The 17,071-nt window shown below is 35.4% G+C and overlaps 1 protein-coding gene across 1 annotated transcript in view; it reads right to left on the bottom strand.

Annotated features, from left to right (window-relative positions):
* Positions 1-17,071, bottom strand: part of ODAD2 (outer dynein arm docking complex subunit 2) — a 73,541-nt gene that overhangs the window by 11,182 nt on the left and 45,288 nt on the right. The window contains exons 18-19 of the mRNA XM_052695351.1: positions 10,008-10,196; positions 9,215-9,436 (exon numbers count right to left, since the gene is read on the bottom strand). Of these exons, the coding sequence (XP_052551311.1) occupies positions 9,215-9,436; positions 10,008-10,196 (411 nt within the window). The remainder of the gene's footprint in view (positions 1-9,214; positions 9,437-10,007; positions 10,197-17,071) is intronic.

Here is a 17,071-nt window from a genome sequence, read left to right as displayed (position 1 = left end):
ATGAAAATGCATGGACTTTTGTAGTCTAGCAGAAGATATATTTTAGCCTTTGGTTGATTGTTGTATAATCACCATTGCAACTGTGACTCGTAATCTGATCCAGCCCTCACTGAAGTCAGCGACGCAATTCTTATCAACCTCATGTGCTCTGGGAGCCTGGTCAAATCTTTAGACTTTATGCCAAAATATGGAATGCTAATCAGCAACATTAACACAAGGGCCCATTTCATCATCTACGCATTGCAAGGGGACTTTTCCTTCGCATCTTTACCGTGAAAGTGACAGCAGCAAGATGTGCCATATTATTAAAAGATACTGCAGAGTGCTCTTTGAAACGGCAACATAAAAGAGAATACAATGTCTAGGGCTTGAAGCCAGCTCTAACTGAGTGATTGATCCTGCAGGAAGAAGAAGAAAGGAGAGTTTTCATAGACAACAATGTGAAATGTAAAATTTGGTACATTAAGGACTCCCGAATGACAATTCAGTCTCTATTTACACATATGTATTTCTACATATCTATGCATGTATATATTGCCCTTATTATTTCTTATATTCATCTTCTTTGAAAAGCTCCTTACAGACAAGGAAACTATTTTTGATCAGCTGAATGCCAAAAATAATTACCTGGCATTCTGCCCTTGTGCATTAAGCCAAGTACCTCTCAATTAACAAAACTAATTCTAATATCAGACAATGTAGCTACTACTCCATGTAAAATAAAATATTTCAATGTTTTTTTTCTTATTATTACCAAATTCGAAACAAATACTTCACACAGACACAGGGATGAGACTTAGTACAGGGAGCTAAACAATTGCAAGAAGCTCTTCTGTGTATTTCTGTGGTTTAGAAAAAAGTGCCAAGTCGGAAGGAAAAGACATTCTCTGCATTTTCTAAAGCAAGATAAATACAGAAAAGAAATATAGATGAAAGATGGAACAGCTATCTATGGACTCTGCCAGATTCCTTGGCTTTTTGGCACACCTATTGATGCTGGCAGACTTAGCCAGTAGCAATCTTTTCCATTAAAAGAAGCACCATATATTTTGGTTTAACATACTTTGTTTGTGCATTTTTAAGCTTCAAAAATGTCTATTTAAATTTTTTTAATGATTCCTTCTGCACAGTTGGCTGCAATTGCACTTATTTGAAGCAGTTCATTTATCACTAAAAGAGCTGCAGGGCACAGCTACTGTTAAACAGCTCCAACAAACCTACAGCTTAGTGGGACAAGCTTCTTTTTATAAGACTGAAAGATGCTTAACTTGTGCCAAGTGGAGTTTTATGCCAGCCTCTAGGTTTGTTATCCAAACGTTACTAAATTAGAGGTCTTCTGAAGCATAGGATTTGGGCAAAGATAAGCTGATCTCCCTCGGGCTGCTGTTTTTACCTATCGGGGTAAGCCACATTTTGACAGAACACTTGCTACATATCATAAACTTTAGCAGTGTAAAATTTTTAAAAATCATTGAAACTTTGAGGCTTAATCTACACTGAAGTCAAACGTCATTACCTTTGGCAATGGTGCAAAAGTGAAGTGTTTTAAATGTTAAGTACCCCTACTTTATGAATGGTGAATTCTACTTATTAAGAAGGTAGAGGCTTACTGGTTTCTGTTTCTTGGAGCTGAAACTGTAAGAAAAATGTACACAGCTGGCAGTTGCCAACACAATAGAAATTGCACTGGTGTAACATTGTCAGCTATCATTAATCCTTCTGAAACAAAACAACAAATGCCAGTATCTTACTTAGCTTGTGGAAAATCTTGCATATCTGTGGGTGAAGGAATTGGGTGTAATTTCTGTAGCCAACAGCCATGCAGCAATTTTGCCATCTAGTGCCCTCTTCCTTGACATCTAAGAACTGTAACAACTGATTTATGAAAAACAACAAGCCTGGAGGTATGTGCCAAACAACTGTATCTCCAGTCTGAACAGTGGAGCCTGAATAAAGCCAACCATGACTGTTAAAAAGAGGGCTCTTCTAAACTGAAAATAAAAATATAAATATGCGAATATGCAGGTATATATGTATTGCACATGGATAATGTTACTGCATAGATACTATACAGAATATTTTGGATTGATTTTAAAAATTATTTTCTTAAAGGTTAATAACATAAAACTATATTCTGTATCAATGTTCTCAACAAAGACCCCCACAAAAAAACTAACCCTCTGATCAAACACAACTAAAGAATTAGGTGTGCAAGTGCATTTGTACTTCAGTTTCTGATCCTCAGATATATGTATTATATGCTGAAGAGCATATAATATGGTAAAGAGCATATAATTTGGTAAAAATTCCTAGTAATCATCTTCCATAGTTTATAGTTCACAAAGATGATCTTACGAAAGTCTTTTCGTGTTAAAAAAATTAGCCAAAACTTGTAAGGATTTATGGTTTAGTAAGTAATGAGCAAAATTTGAAAGCAATTCAAAATAAAATACCCAAAATACATTCTTTAATACAGTCATTATAACAAAGTACAGAAAAACTCTTCAAACAGAAAAATGTCATTTCATAGTAAACTTTTGTAAATCATGGTTAAACCAGCTATTTTTAAATCTTAGATTGTAACAAGGGAAAGGAAGAGCCTTTGTGTGATTAGCTTTTCTACCATTAATATTAGAATTCAAAAAGTACAAATAATTCATAGATTAATTCATAGTACAATTTAGAAAATATATCTTAGCTATTACAGCTTCTTTGCAAAAATAAAAGCTAACAAAATGAAAAACAACTATGCATCACTTGAGGATGTAGCATGAGAAGTAGAAAAAATGTGATGAATTAATTAAGAATATATCTATTCATATGTATAAGGACATAGATACATCAAGGAGCATCTTGTACACTCCTAGAAGCACGAGACTCTATTTTACCTTTCTTGTATCAAGGTTTTAAAATTAAGTTTTCAGTATTCCTGCTGAAGATCCTACTAGCTGTAACTAATATTCCAGAAGGTATTTACTGACATTTTGCAATATTATGAAAACTGAGTGCTCCTACAATTGTGCAAATAATTCAGTGAGACCAAAGAGTAAGGCTAAAGATCAGTTCTATACACTGGCAAGTTGGATGGACACTTTCAATATTAAAAAGTGCCAGAACATAAATTGGAAAGTCTGATCTGCATTTCAGATATGCAATGCAATTTGTGGATCTTCTGTCCCAAAAATGTCTACATACAATGGAATAACAGGTGAAAATAGAGTTATACATAGTGCAGGAAAAAATACCATCTTTATATCAACTTTTCTGAATAATAAGAACAGTCTAGAAGAAAAAAGAGCTCAACAAGCTAACATAGCTGACTTTCTGTAGCCGTTGGCAGATAGACAGTAGCACCAGCTATGGCTCTCGTATGGGTTAAGTACCTTAATATCTGGGTGACTGGGTACTATCTGGTGGCTCTGCTCTCTTGATTTTCACAAAAAGTTTACAGCCAGCATCTTGTATTTATATTTTGCTTATAATAATAGAGTCGGAGTTGCAAATTAGCAGTGATTGATCTCGGTTTGCTTAAATTACCACATATAAGCAACATATGTATTTTTTAGATTTTTTCCTACTATTTAATTCCTATCTGCTCACCTCCACCTTGTTGTGCCCTACATTCAAACAATAGGTTTTCTGAGGTCTTTTTCTGATACAGCCATACATCACTGCCTAGCAAGGTGAACGATTCAACTGGGATCAATGGCTTTAGGTGCTCTGGCAATATAGATAAACAAGTGAATAAGTTTAATAACATTATTTATTAGTTAGGAATTCAAGCACAAACTTTACTCAAAGTCAAAATGCCAGTAGATCCTCATTCATCTCACTGGGAAAATATCCCTGAATGTTTTAGAATATCTGTACACCATCTGATCAGCTGCTTGCAAATGCAAAATATTCAGCAAACAGAATGCGTGGGTTTTAGCCTCATAGTTTACAATCAAAACAACTAATATGTTTTACATAGACCTTAATCCATTTGTGCCTACATAGCTCAACTCTCAGCCAGAAAACTTCAGTTTTCTAACAAATCATGTCTCTGCCAAAACTGGAATCTTCCGTTATGAAAAAGGCTTCATTTTGCTTTAAAGGCATTATTGGAAGAGTCACTGTGTTGGTGTCTTAAGATTTTCTTTTCTAAAATAATAAAATGCTTGAATGCATTTTGTGGCTGCTTTTATACTGTAAATGATTAATATAAAAAAGATAAGTAATTCATCTGAGATTCACAAAGTTTATTGACAAAATTACAGAATGATTTAATCTCTTGGGGAAAAAAAAGAGCTTACTTCACTAGGTCTAAATTCATTAGTGATTTATATCAACAGTATTACCTTATGTTAACTTCTACCTTTGTGTGGGAAAGCATTCTAGCATGGGAACGGCTAGCCTGGTGAACAGTCAAAGAAGAAAACTGGCCGAATATGAACTTTGAGGGCAATTCTGAGGCCAAACAGAATGATGAAAATCTCTGATGTTCAAACAGAGCTTACATAGAGACGGGGAAGTTATTTTACCTGTTTTAAGAATTTATTCTACTATTACTGGAATAGTGAATTCTGTACTGAAATATGCTGAAATTGAGTCCAAAAAAGGAAAGTTCAGAAAAAAAGATTCAGAGATGACCCACCAAAATAAACAATAGAAAAGACAGAGATTACATTGGAGATTACATTCATTAAAGTGATGTCAGTGGAATGATTTGATTTCACTACGAGAACATTCATGAAAACAGAAGCTATATAAGGCTTTTCAGTTTACCAAGCAACAGTATCATACATGTAATGGCATAAGATAAAACTTTAGGCTACAAATAAGATGCAAATGTTTTTATGGGGAAGGTATTTAACGACTGGAAAAAGTTTTGATGGCTCTACTAGATTTTCCATTGCTGGAATTTTTTAAGTAAAGAGTCAGTGTTTTTCTAAAAGATATACTCTATTCTAAACAGAAATAAATTGAAGCCATGTCTCTGGCTTGTATGAGCAAAGCTCATCAGACCAGACCATTACAGTCATTTCTTCTAGGATTATAATGTACAGCGTAGTACTATAATGCATATCTATGATTATTCAACATCAGAATAGTGTCCAGTTTACAGGACTATAATCTTATTTAGGCTTTTAAAATACTGGCACACTACTTTTCTCTGAACCCTTCAAGTTTCCTTGTACTGCAAAGCTTACCGAAAATCAACATTCAGGAGGATAGTAATTTAAATTTAGCTGTCTGAAAGCCAGCTGTTTAGTCTGAGCTACAGACCTAGGTTCTTTCAATACTTAGTGGAGAAAACAAGAAACCTTCATGAGCCTCTACTTTTCCAATATTCTGGGCATCTAATCTCAGCTAGCATAAGTCTGCAGGTGCCTCTCTTTCCATTGGCTAATGAAGGTGTCTTAGTTTAGATTGCTTTAAACACCACACCTAAAAGTAGCCAAATTCAGATGAATGGAATCCATCCCTAATACTCCAAAGTCCTTCTTCAAAATCCCTGGATTCAAGTTAGTTAGATCCACTAATTCAAAACATCTGTCTTTGTTAGGTCATGTTTAAAGTGTGCTTCAGGTACTGTTGGGCAGATAGTGTTTCATCACCAACATATCATAAATACACCTCATCTGTATTTTTCCAAGAGCAAAGTACATTTTGAATACCTCTTTCATATTGCACTATTGTTCGGAAGTCTGTCATTCCTATCTAATAATGAACTGGACTGCAGTTCATGTCCACATGTATGAACTTTGTGAGGCACCCCCTTAAACACAGATATGGGGGGATGCAATTGCGTAAATCTGACCTTTGTACCAGTATTACTGTATTGCTGTAGAGACTGGGGTGCCTTATCTTTGCATAAATGTCTAAATTAGGAGAGAGATGAAACACAGTAAAGGGTCTAGAGATGAAGAAACATAAGGAGTGGCTGAAGCTCCTTGGTTTATTTTCTCTGGTAACAAGTGATAGAACTTGAGGGAACGGCATGGTCTGCAGCAGGGGAGGTTCAGGCTGGGTGTCAGTTAAAGGTTCTTCACCTTAAAAGAGAAAGCTTGTAAAAAATCTATGCTGTTTAGCAGAGATCTTTTCTTGAACAAGTTCGATTTCTCTAAAGTTTCAAGAGCACACAACCATAGGTAAAAGTCTTTGTTCCTTTGCAACAGCTTCATGTTTCCATGAAGAATGCTATGATCCCAGGTGATTTTACTATTTCTCTTCTGTAATTGTAAGGGAACTCCAAATGTGAAGCATGTTGCCTGGCACTCATGTGTATCTTGGCTGAAAACTGCTAATCCACTGCCAGATTTCTCTTCTTGGTCTGTGGACAGCTATTTCCCATCTTGAATTCAGGGTGATGCCTGTTCCTTACTCTAATGTCTAAAAATTCCTCATGTTCTAGTGTCCCACACATCATTACTTGATCTTTGAAAAAGTTTTACAGTACAGCCATGAATTTTTACTTCAGAAGGAGGAAATATTTTCTGGTGTTTGATAGAAAGAAAGCATTGATTCTCCTGTCACATCATAACCATTGTTCCATTCCTAGTCAGAAGAACAGAATGTGGAACTGAGCATAAAAGAAAAAACTTCCTTCATTGCCTTTCTAAACTTTCTCCAAAATCATCCTTTTGTCTTCACATACACCAGTATTTCCATAACTTCTTGCCACTCAGACTTGCATGAAAAACTGACTGTATATTGGGTGCAGCTACAAATATTTGAGAACTTGAAACTGTTCTTTCACAACTGTGCACATATGCCTGTTGTTTTCAAACAAGTGATTAGCAATTATTTTTTGCAGTAGTAAAATATGAAATATGAGAATCTGCCTCTATATATTTTTATTCCTGGTTTCCTAGATAGAACTTTGTGTGTACACACTGTGTAGAGAATGGCCAGAAATCTCATGCGTTGCAAAGGTCTCTGATGAACTGCTCAAGCATTCAGGGGATGTGTTATTCATGCAGAGTAAATGTTTCCCTGAAACATCAGACTTTCTGTGCACTTGAACATAGCACATGAACAAGGGTAGAGGAACATCCAGGATTCAGAATGTATTGCAGCTCGTCAGAGTCACAGTAGCTACTCCATTAATCCAACCAGTCACAATTACTGAAACATTAGATATCTGGTAGAGGGTGAAAAATATCAAAGGAATCCAGAAAAAAATTCCAGAAGTAAAAATAGGATGTGTCATGGAAACTTCTGGACACAATAACCTTTACGTAATTATAAAAGCATGCTCTCAGTCAGCTCTTCACTAGAGAGACTGGGCAACCCTGGGTGCAACTCTGCCCATGGCACTAGATGGAACTAAATGATCTTCAAGGTCTTTTCCAACCCAAGCCATTCTATGGTTCTATGAACCCCTCTTAAAAGTTTGCAATTACCTAGTACATTTGACTGCCTGCTAGCTGACAGTCTTTGATATGGATGGCATCAACCTTCCAACTGGTTTGACTGAAAAAACACTGCCAAACTTCCATTATTTTTTTTTCGGGGGGGGGGGGGGGGGGGGGGGGCAGGGGGGGGCAGCAATAGCTAAACCATCTGGTATATTAGTGCCTTCAAAGGTTATTTTATTTTTACTGCCAGTAAGAAGAATAGGCACTAAAGAACCAGTGTTCCTTTTCCCACCTAACTGTTTGGTTCATGGACACCTCCTAGCTACAAGAAGATTCCAGTCTACCAAATGGAACAGCTTATGGCATCAGTTGACAGTGGAGCCTTGGAATATTATAGATGGTATTTCAAATCAACTTAAAAAAAATCCTTCCCAAGACTTTTGTGTAGTGTGACACCTAGCAGGTATAAAGAGCTGTTCCAGGTCCTTCATGGCAAAATGTGGTCATCAGTGTTTTTGTCTTAATACTCTCCATTAATCTCTTAATACTTGATCACATTAGGATGCATTTTAAGGATCTATTAAGGAGTCAGGTTTTTTTGCCGTAAGACTGTTTTCCCCTAAAAATTGAGATTCTGTGAACTATAGAGGAGAATTAGCAAAACTTTGTAGAATTCTGAAATACTTTGAGGTATGTGGAATAACACTGCATCTCTTAGTCACTTACATTTGAAAACCAGACCTAAAATTCAAGTGAATTGCCTGTTTATGGAATGAATATTCCATTTCTGAATGATAAGGAGTAGAATTCAGACACTTTATCCTACACTTCTCTTTAACTATCTAAAAGCAGACTGATTAAATCTGTTATTCTAACAATATTTCTTTTGAGATGCTCATTTCACAAAGTACACTGAAGAACGGGTGACTGCTTCTGCATAGAAAATAGAAAAGACTAGTATCACAAAAAACCAGCTATTTTCCCTAAGTGGATATGCCACAGGAATGAATCAATAAAATACAGAGAAAAGATGGAGTATACTTCTCCACTATCAAAGGACTGTGGAATTCTGCAAAGTTCAATCATTATTCTCCATCTGTTAGAAGTCAGATGATCTTGATTACCAAATCACACAGGTTTGAAGGTTATCTCATCAAGGCTGACCTTCTGCTCAAAGTAAGGTCAGCTTTGAATCCAGAAAAGGTTTCTGATTTCTTTCAAGAGAGGTTTTCAGATTTTCTTGGATGTAGATTCCACAGCCACTGTAGGAAAGTGTTCCAGTGTACCCTCCTGGTGGAACGTTTTTTCCTTATATCTGGCTGGAATCCATCAGTTTCAATCATCTCTTGTCCTGGTATCATGCAATTCAGTAAAGAACCTCTCTTCGTTATGAGATAAAACCTTTCAGAAATCATTTTCACAGAAAAATTCTTTCTGGAACCTTTACAAAATATTCTCCTGCTGAACTCTTAAAATAAGATTTTTCATTATTGCACGGTTCCAGGTAAACTTCATTTCTTAATTTTAATGTTAAATTTTCCCCAAATCCAGTTACACACAGTGTCTTTTTGCCACAGTGGCCAACTATCCATGCTGTTAAAATACATGAATCAAGCATGCTGATAAAATGCTGAGGTAATGTGACTACCAGCTGAGGTCAAAGTCAAGTGAAGCACTCTAGAAATGAATGTTGATGTCATAACATCACCAAGCTGTAATAATTTTAGCACTCAAACACACTTTACTATTTCACCGCCATCGAGCTTTTCTAGGACAAAGCTCAGAATATTTGAGGTACTCTGCAGTATTTAAAAGCTATTTCAAATGAAAAATCTCTTTTACCAAATCAGATAAGAAAATTTCTATCTCACCTTCACCACTCCATTTTCATGCATGGTGATACAGTTGCTGGGATCCTCTGAAAGCTGATACAAAGCCCGTGCTGTAGCTCTATGGACCAATGGATCATTTGACTTCAAGTAGTGTACTAGAGGAGCTACTGCCTTGTTCTCTCCAAAGGTAACTCTATTGTTTCCCCACAGGCAACAGTGAGAAATGGCCTCTGCTAAGTGATGTCTTAATTTGTCATTGTTCTGAAGAAGGTAAAAACATAATAAATTAACAGAAATATAATACAATAAAAAATTTCATAGAAAGCAGAACTGCATTCTCAAACATCTTTAAGTCATCTCAATTTTACTGTAGCACAATTAAGGATTAGAAAGAACTGTGAGACATGGAGCTAGTAGCACTTTATAAGAAGTGCTGCTAATTTTTATATTGTTTTAAGCATGCTTTTAGACTGGCTGGAAATTTTATAAGTGTAGCATCAAAATTTAACACACAGCCCTATAATTATGATTCCCTGTGTGTTTCAGATTTATTGCTCTCTCAATTCTCCATGCTTTTTCCATAAAGCAGCTGTGAGAAGCAATAGTCGGCAACAGTGATTATTAAAATGGAGCTCATCTTCCAAAGCAATTTTAGTACCAGCCACAGAGCACTTTCATGTCCAAAATACAGCTCATAGAAGAGGAATTCTATAGCTCTTCCTTATAGCTGCTGAAAAATCTATCACTCTTGTCACAATCTTTTATTTGGATACAATGCAGATTAATGAAAGAAATTCAGATACTTAATACAATATGTTTAGCTGTTACTTACTGTGTTTACTAGTTTAGACAACAGAGGGACAACTCCATGATCTGTTATAACAGCTAAATTTTCTTCATCTTTAGCTATATTTGTAATGGCTGCACAGACACTTGCTAAAACTTCTTTATTCTTTGATTTTAGCAAATTGACTATAAGCTCCAAGCCACCCACGAAGGACCGAACCATTTCCCCTGCATCCTAAATAAGAATAAAAGGAAACATTATTTTAGAATACTGAGTCTATATCATATTAAAATATTACATACAACAAAGAGACAACAAAGGGTCAGAAGAATTTTTTAAAATTGCAGCTAATTTCTTCACCAAGAAATATGGCTACATAGGAAAGTCAAACTTTCTTGACTGACAGATAAGAGGTAGACTGTTTACATACCACCACATAGGCAGAAATTCCATGCCTAAGTAAAGGTATCTAGTGTCATTTTAGATACCATGGGATGTTCTTTATGACCTCAGCTTGTCATTCCAAAAAGTGTGCAAGTTTCCCATACCTGCTATATTGTATTTCCCAGGATGTGCCTCATATACTCTATGGCACAGTACAGTATAACAGTGGACACCCTTGTTTAGAATCACAGAATCCTAAGAGTTGGAATGGACATTTAAAAGTCATCTAGTCCATCTCCCCTACAATGAACAAGGACATACACATCCAGACCCTGTTGCTCAGACCTCGGTCCAGCCTGGCCTTGAATGTCTCCACGGATGGAACAGCCACATCTCTGGGTAGCCTGTTCCAGTGCCTTACCACCCTCACTGTAAAAGGCTTTTTCCTTCCATCCAACCTAAATTTACCCTCTTTAAGTTTAGGCTCTCCTAAATGTCTTCTGTTTCTCACACTTTCTGACAGCTAAGACATAGGAGTGGTAATATTCTTTTCTTCAGTGCTCTTCAGGAATACTTTAAACATATTCAAGAGGAGGTTACACAAGTCATGACAGCAACTGTGAGAGAATCATGTGCGCTTCAGAGTCCGAACAATCAACATAAAATGTAGGTAACAGACACAAATACAAAATTAGAAAAATGTATTTCTAGATAAGAAATAGAAAAGTAGATATAGAACATCATTATGCCTCCATATAAATTAATAGTGTATCTTAATTGTGAATTTAGGATGCAGATGTGCTCCATTTTTTCCATCTAAAAAAATTACAGTAAAATTAGCAAAGATTTAGGGAAAGACAACAAGAATAATCAAAGGAAGGAAACCGCTCTCTAGAAGGAATGATTAATCAACTACAACATTTAAGGCTGTAAAAGTGAAAAATGAGAATGGATGTGACAGAAGTGTATAGAATCTTGAGATGAATAGAAAGGTCATACAGGAAATCTTTCTTCTAAGAGAAAACTGGAAGCATCAGATGAAATTAGTTGACGGCATGTTAGCATAGTTATGATGTTGAAGTCCTTGGAGCAGCATTATAGGAGCTGCTAAAAGTTTTTAAGTTTGAAATTTGCTGGACTAATTCACAGGGAAAAAAAAAATCATTAAAGTTTATTTAGTATAAAAGCATCCTCTGATTTTCAAAGTTCAAGGGCCATAGATCTCTCAAAGGTGGGAGAGAATTCTGGGGAGGGGAGCCACTGCTATGAGTCTGCCACATTCTTCTATCTTTACCTTCTATCTTTCTTTAGGCATTCCCAATAGGCCAGGATGAGAAACAGAATACTGGGTCAGTGAACCTTTGACCTAACACAGAACTGGCTGTACTTATATTCTTGTGTTTATTAGTTAACTCAGATTAGCAAGCACATGTTTACATGTTAATGCGTAAAACAGAAAAACCAGCAGTTTTGTCACTGTGAGACTGAGCTAACAGGTATGGAATTCATTTGGTTGCCTCAGGCAAAGAGGAACTGGCAGTTATCTCATAAAGTGGCATGCAGCATGCAGTACTTCATGTACCCTTAAATGCACACAGGATATAAACCTAAGTTTTGTTTAAGCACAAATTCTTAACTGATTAAATTACAGTCACTGACTAATACTGTACAACAAGATTCATTACAGTCCATGAAACTGTCAGAAATGAAATGTCTCTCTATTTCTTTGTTCCACCATGTATTACTTTAGTTAATCTCTTTTCACATTCCTCCTGGGAAAAAAAAAAAAAAAAAAAAAAAAAAAAGAAAGCCAGAATAGAAAAACATCAACTTCTTCAAATGTTTCATAAATTTATTTATTCAATCTGTAGTTAATTCTAAGAAGCATTCTGTTAGCGACCTACGAGAGATTCACAGGATGCCTACTTACAAAAAGCCTGAGACACAACACTGTGAAGTGCAGTATCATTTTCAGAAACTTAATTGCAAGCATAAAAATTACCAGAGGTGGGTGGAACATCAAGTGCTTATCCAGAGGATACCAAGCACTGCAATATAAGCTAAACAAATCACTATTGTTATCTGAACTGGCCCTTCACTTACTTACATGAGTGAACCTGTATACTAGCACAGATACCTGATATTATCACTCCTTAAAATAATCTGTAACACTGACTTGGTAAATTCTCAACCTTTCAAGTATTGGCGTGGGAAAATGAGCAGTTCTCTTAAAGCTCTTTGGTCAGTGATCACACAAACTAACAAATGACTAAATTTTGGTTAACAAGGATTTCGGTAGAAGCATAAAACCTAACATAACCCGCTGATCCTGAAAAAGATAAAAAGATAAAAAGTCAGAAACTACTGCGGGAAAACCTTCATGTGTTTTTTTTCTACAGTCATCTAATTTTTATGGAAAACTATTTACCAAAAGTGTGCCATTAGAACCCAAATGTGATCCTTCATGAATGGGTTAATAACAAGGACACTGTTTTTATAAACAAGTAGAAACCATGGATCTAGTTGAAGAAACTATCAGATATAACTAGAGAGGATTATCTTTGAGAATTCTGTTGATATTGTTTAGACAGGTGGATGTAGTGGATTCCCTTTTGCTGTTTATAGAGATATATTATTGGAAGAGAAGGCTGTTAAAGCCTCAGAGGACATCCAATAAGTACGTAAGCAGGTGGCATTTGATTCTGTTAGTCTGTATTCTGCTAGTCTGGATAGAGATGCTTGAAATATTCTGAGATTAAAATTGCTATGGCACATTTCCAGGCAGAAGCCTTTCCAACTAATAGATCAAAAATACACCTGATGCTTACTTAAGCATTAATCTTGAGCTCTGAGATAAAATACTTCAGTTTCTCAGTATCTGAGAAGTCCCAGTCCTGAAATACATAAATTATGGTATATACTTGAATCTCCAATTTGCATTCAAGCAATCTGAAGTGCTTGGTGCTGCAAGGCAGTGATGGCCAGAGCACTCTATTCCTGAAGAACCCTGGAGTTTAGTTTGAGAGGGCTGAGAGACAACAAATAATATGCACTTTGAGAAGCTAAGTTAAGTAAAGCTGGAGCACTCCAATGGATCTCAACAGTGCTGTTCAACTGAGCACAAAACCTTGCCTTTGGCAGAGCTAGAGTCCCTTTCTCCCAAGGGGACCTTCAAAACCATTCTTCTATACATTACTGGACTTCTTAGCATAGGCTAGAGATTTGTAAACCTCTAAATAAGAATACTACTTGCAATCATCAGTCGAATGACAATAATACATTTGCAGTATAAGACAAAAATAAGGTAGTGAAGACACATGGATTCAAAGACCGGTGTAAATGAATTCTCTTTAAGAATGCTAACATTAATATTAATTCTAAGAAAGATTTGTAACTATTCTGTGTCTGCTGGGGAAAGGCAGAATCTAAGAGCACTAAGTACATGATCTTTTGAAAAATTCTCGGTGACATCTTACTGTACACAGGGGCATCAGATGGGCTGGAGTCAAACTCTTATTACACTCAAAGGAGAGTAGAAGTATCCAGTTAAATGGTCAGAAGTAAATTTGCAGAAGAAATTTTAGTCTGTGCACATCAGTGATGGAAAATGTGAAAAGAAAGGTCTGCAAGTGGAATTTAATTCATGCATTTTCCTTAAAAGGTCAATAGGAGAACTTTGAAGAAAACAACCACAATCTCTCCTGAAACCTTCCTGGAGTGACAAGTCTTCAGATTTCATGAAAACACAAACACAGACCATACAAACTTTCCTAGGGCCAGGGAGAGACCTTAACACTAAGAATGGTTTAGATTATATTTATTTCTTTTTCTGGGCTAATTTATGAGCAGAGAAGGGCTCCAACTGTATTGTGCTAGTTTTGCTGAGCAAATCAATCAAATTGCTCATGGATTTAGTAAATAAAAATTCCTACTTTTCTAATTCTGGGTTTATACACCAAACAGAACTCTCTCCTGTAATGCTTCCTTTGAACAAAAAGCAAAAGCAGTGGGAAGGCCCATCAGGAACACATTTTCCACCACAGGCAAGGCAGTTCCTGAGGCTGGAAAGGTTAAATCCATACAGTTTGACGGTCAAAACCAGAAGCCACAAAATGTGGAGGAAGGATAATATCCAAGAGCAAACTTTAGACTTAAGTCCCAAAATTAACTGAATGAATAAATAACAGAGTTTCTAACAGATATTAAAAGAGGACTTAGATATTCAAGCAAAATAAGGACAACATATATTTGTGACTCAAAGAAGCAGCTGAAACACAGAGGAAAGAACAGCATTCTGCCAATCCTATTGCCACATGAGTTGAATGTAAAGGGAGGTGGGCTTACAGCATGTTTCCCATGGATGTGTAGGATAGAGGTCTCTGTATCATCGCTGGTTTATATTATGTCTGCAATCACTTGACTAAAAGTGATATTTCTAGATAAGAATGTTTATATCTTACTTGATATTTTAAAACTTGATCAAAAGCTAGAGAAAATGTGAAAAAAAATCTATAAAGAAATTTCTTACTGCATGTATCAGAGATCTGAACAGCCAAGTGATTAGATACAGGAAAATAAAATGTATTTTATATTTACTTAAATTCTTTGAAACTTACTACATAGATGTGCATGACCTTGTGTCTAAACATTGACTCAACAAACGAGAAAGGCTTCTGTTCAACAAATAAACACTACAGTAATTATCTAAGATTTGTACAGGGCCCAGCTATAAAAGCATACGATATGGCTTTTCTCCATGGTTCCACTATCCCTGTATTATTTGTGTTCTTTGAAAAAGTTTCAAGAAGACAGAAGATAAACTATCTCCCACTGTGATCAACTAGCAAGTAGATCTTGTATGTTCCTACCTGTATATATTTTCTTTCCAGATGATTAGAAACCTACTTGTTAAACTTCTCTTCTGACAAGATTGTATTTTCCACATTTTGTAAAAGAGTACAGACGTACTGAACGAATGGAATAATATATAAACAATCCAGAAGTAAAGTAAGTAAGTAAAAGAAGGGAGTTTCAATAATTGTCTGTGAAACCAGCTAAATGCAGGGACAGAACTTTCTACCAGTGATGAAAAGCAGAGGGAAACTGAAGAAACCACATGTCAGGAAAGTTTCCCAAATGTGATTGTGGGTGTAGTCTGGTGGTCTGTACAAGACAAAGAGAAAAGCTAGAAAGCAAGAAATTTGAAGAACAATGAGCAGAAAGACGGAATAAAATGAAAGCTTTAAAATCCATTGCTATTTACAAAAATTTTCTTCTTTCAAAGAAGTTTAAACGATGATTTTGATATAATTTAGCAAAACCATAGTTCCACTTTGTACCGTAAATTTCCACTTTCTTTTCTTCTACTGCAATGTCTATGTATAATATATAGTTTCCATAATTTAAGGACATTGTCATGTGAAGAAATTATACAAAGCTGTGCTTGTGATTGCAGGAGTCTGGACTCAATTCTTTTGAATTTGTGTTTGAGTATAATTTCATTAATGGTCAGGTAACTATTCACACTAAAAAGTCTAAACAAATTCCATGATTTTTGTTTCCAAATCAAATAGTTACCTCAGGCATTTTCATCTGCATTTATTTTTGTAACATAAGAGAAGAAAAATCAGATATAAAATGTTTTTGGAAATTTTTTTTGTTCTTTTGGGTTCAGGTTAAAAAAAATAGCAACCTTTAATTTCCACTTTTAAAAATAATCAAAGAACAGCTTTGATATGAGCTTTAACTCAAAGAGATAGTCATTTCCAGATATTTGTGTGTATTAAGCTTTCGTATTTACCTGTAGTCCTTAAAACTCACTGCACAAATGTACATGGCATTGTTTCAAAGTCTGGGCTGTACAACTAGCTTAATATCAGATAATGGCATTTAAGAAAGACATTTAAAGAAACAATAAAAATATAAAAAAACATAGGCAAAAACATTGTACTGTACCAGCAGGAAATATCTTCATTTAAGATCATCAGTACTACAAGTTTCAATGCAAAATTTAATCTAATGTAACTGATACAAAAAAAATTTGGTTTGTTATACTAGTTTTTAAGTGGTTGGAAAAGATAGGAGGAGATAACAGAATTTTTCATTACTTCACAAGACCACATCCTTCTTCTAACTATTGGGCAGCAACATTTTTATTCTCAGAGAGTAGGATAAATATTATTTCAGTGGTGGATTCAAAGAGAGGAGTTTGCAATTTCAAGAAGTTAAAAAAAAAATAAGGAATAGCTGGCATAGATACTGAGGACAGCAAGTTACCGGCCATGCTAGTAAAAGGTTCATCCTCATACTCTTTAATCACATACTTTCAGCATGATCACTATCAAAATTAAGTTAACTTTCCCTATTAAGAAAATTAACTGTCTCTATTCAGATACTTTTACTTTGGCTTCTGCCAAGAGCAGACATACTGTGAGATAGACAATTTTTCTTAATTTTTTTTTTTTAATTGAGAGCAGAAAGCACTACAATATTTGCAAAAAAGATTTGGAAAAATCATTTGATCTTTGCAATACTTATGCAAGAAGAACGCTTGGGATTTTTAACTTCTCTTGTTATCATATTATGCATGTTTTGTTTTGTTTTGTAGTTACTTCATTAAATAAATAAAGTTGATCAGCCTCAGTTGAGACATACAGTACTTGAATAGGCACTACTGAATACTTTTGTGATTTGATTCCATTCTTATTTCTTCCAAAATGAATACT

This window comes from Tympanuchus pallidicinctus, unplaced genomic scaffold (genome assembly GCF_026119805.1).
Source record: "Tympanuchus pallidicinctus isolate F22 unplaced genomic scaffold, pur_lepc_1.0 scaffold3, whole genome shotgun sequence".
NCBI lineage: Eukaryota > Metazoa > Chordata > Aves > Galliformes > Phasianidae > Tympanuchus > Tympanuchus pallidicinctus.
This window is presented reverse-complemented; position numbering and strand designations above follow the sequence as displayed.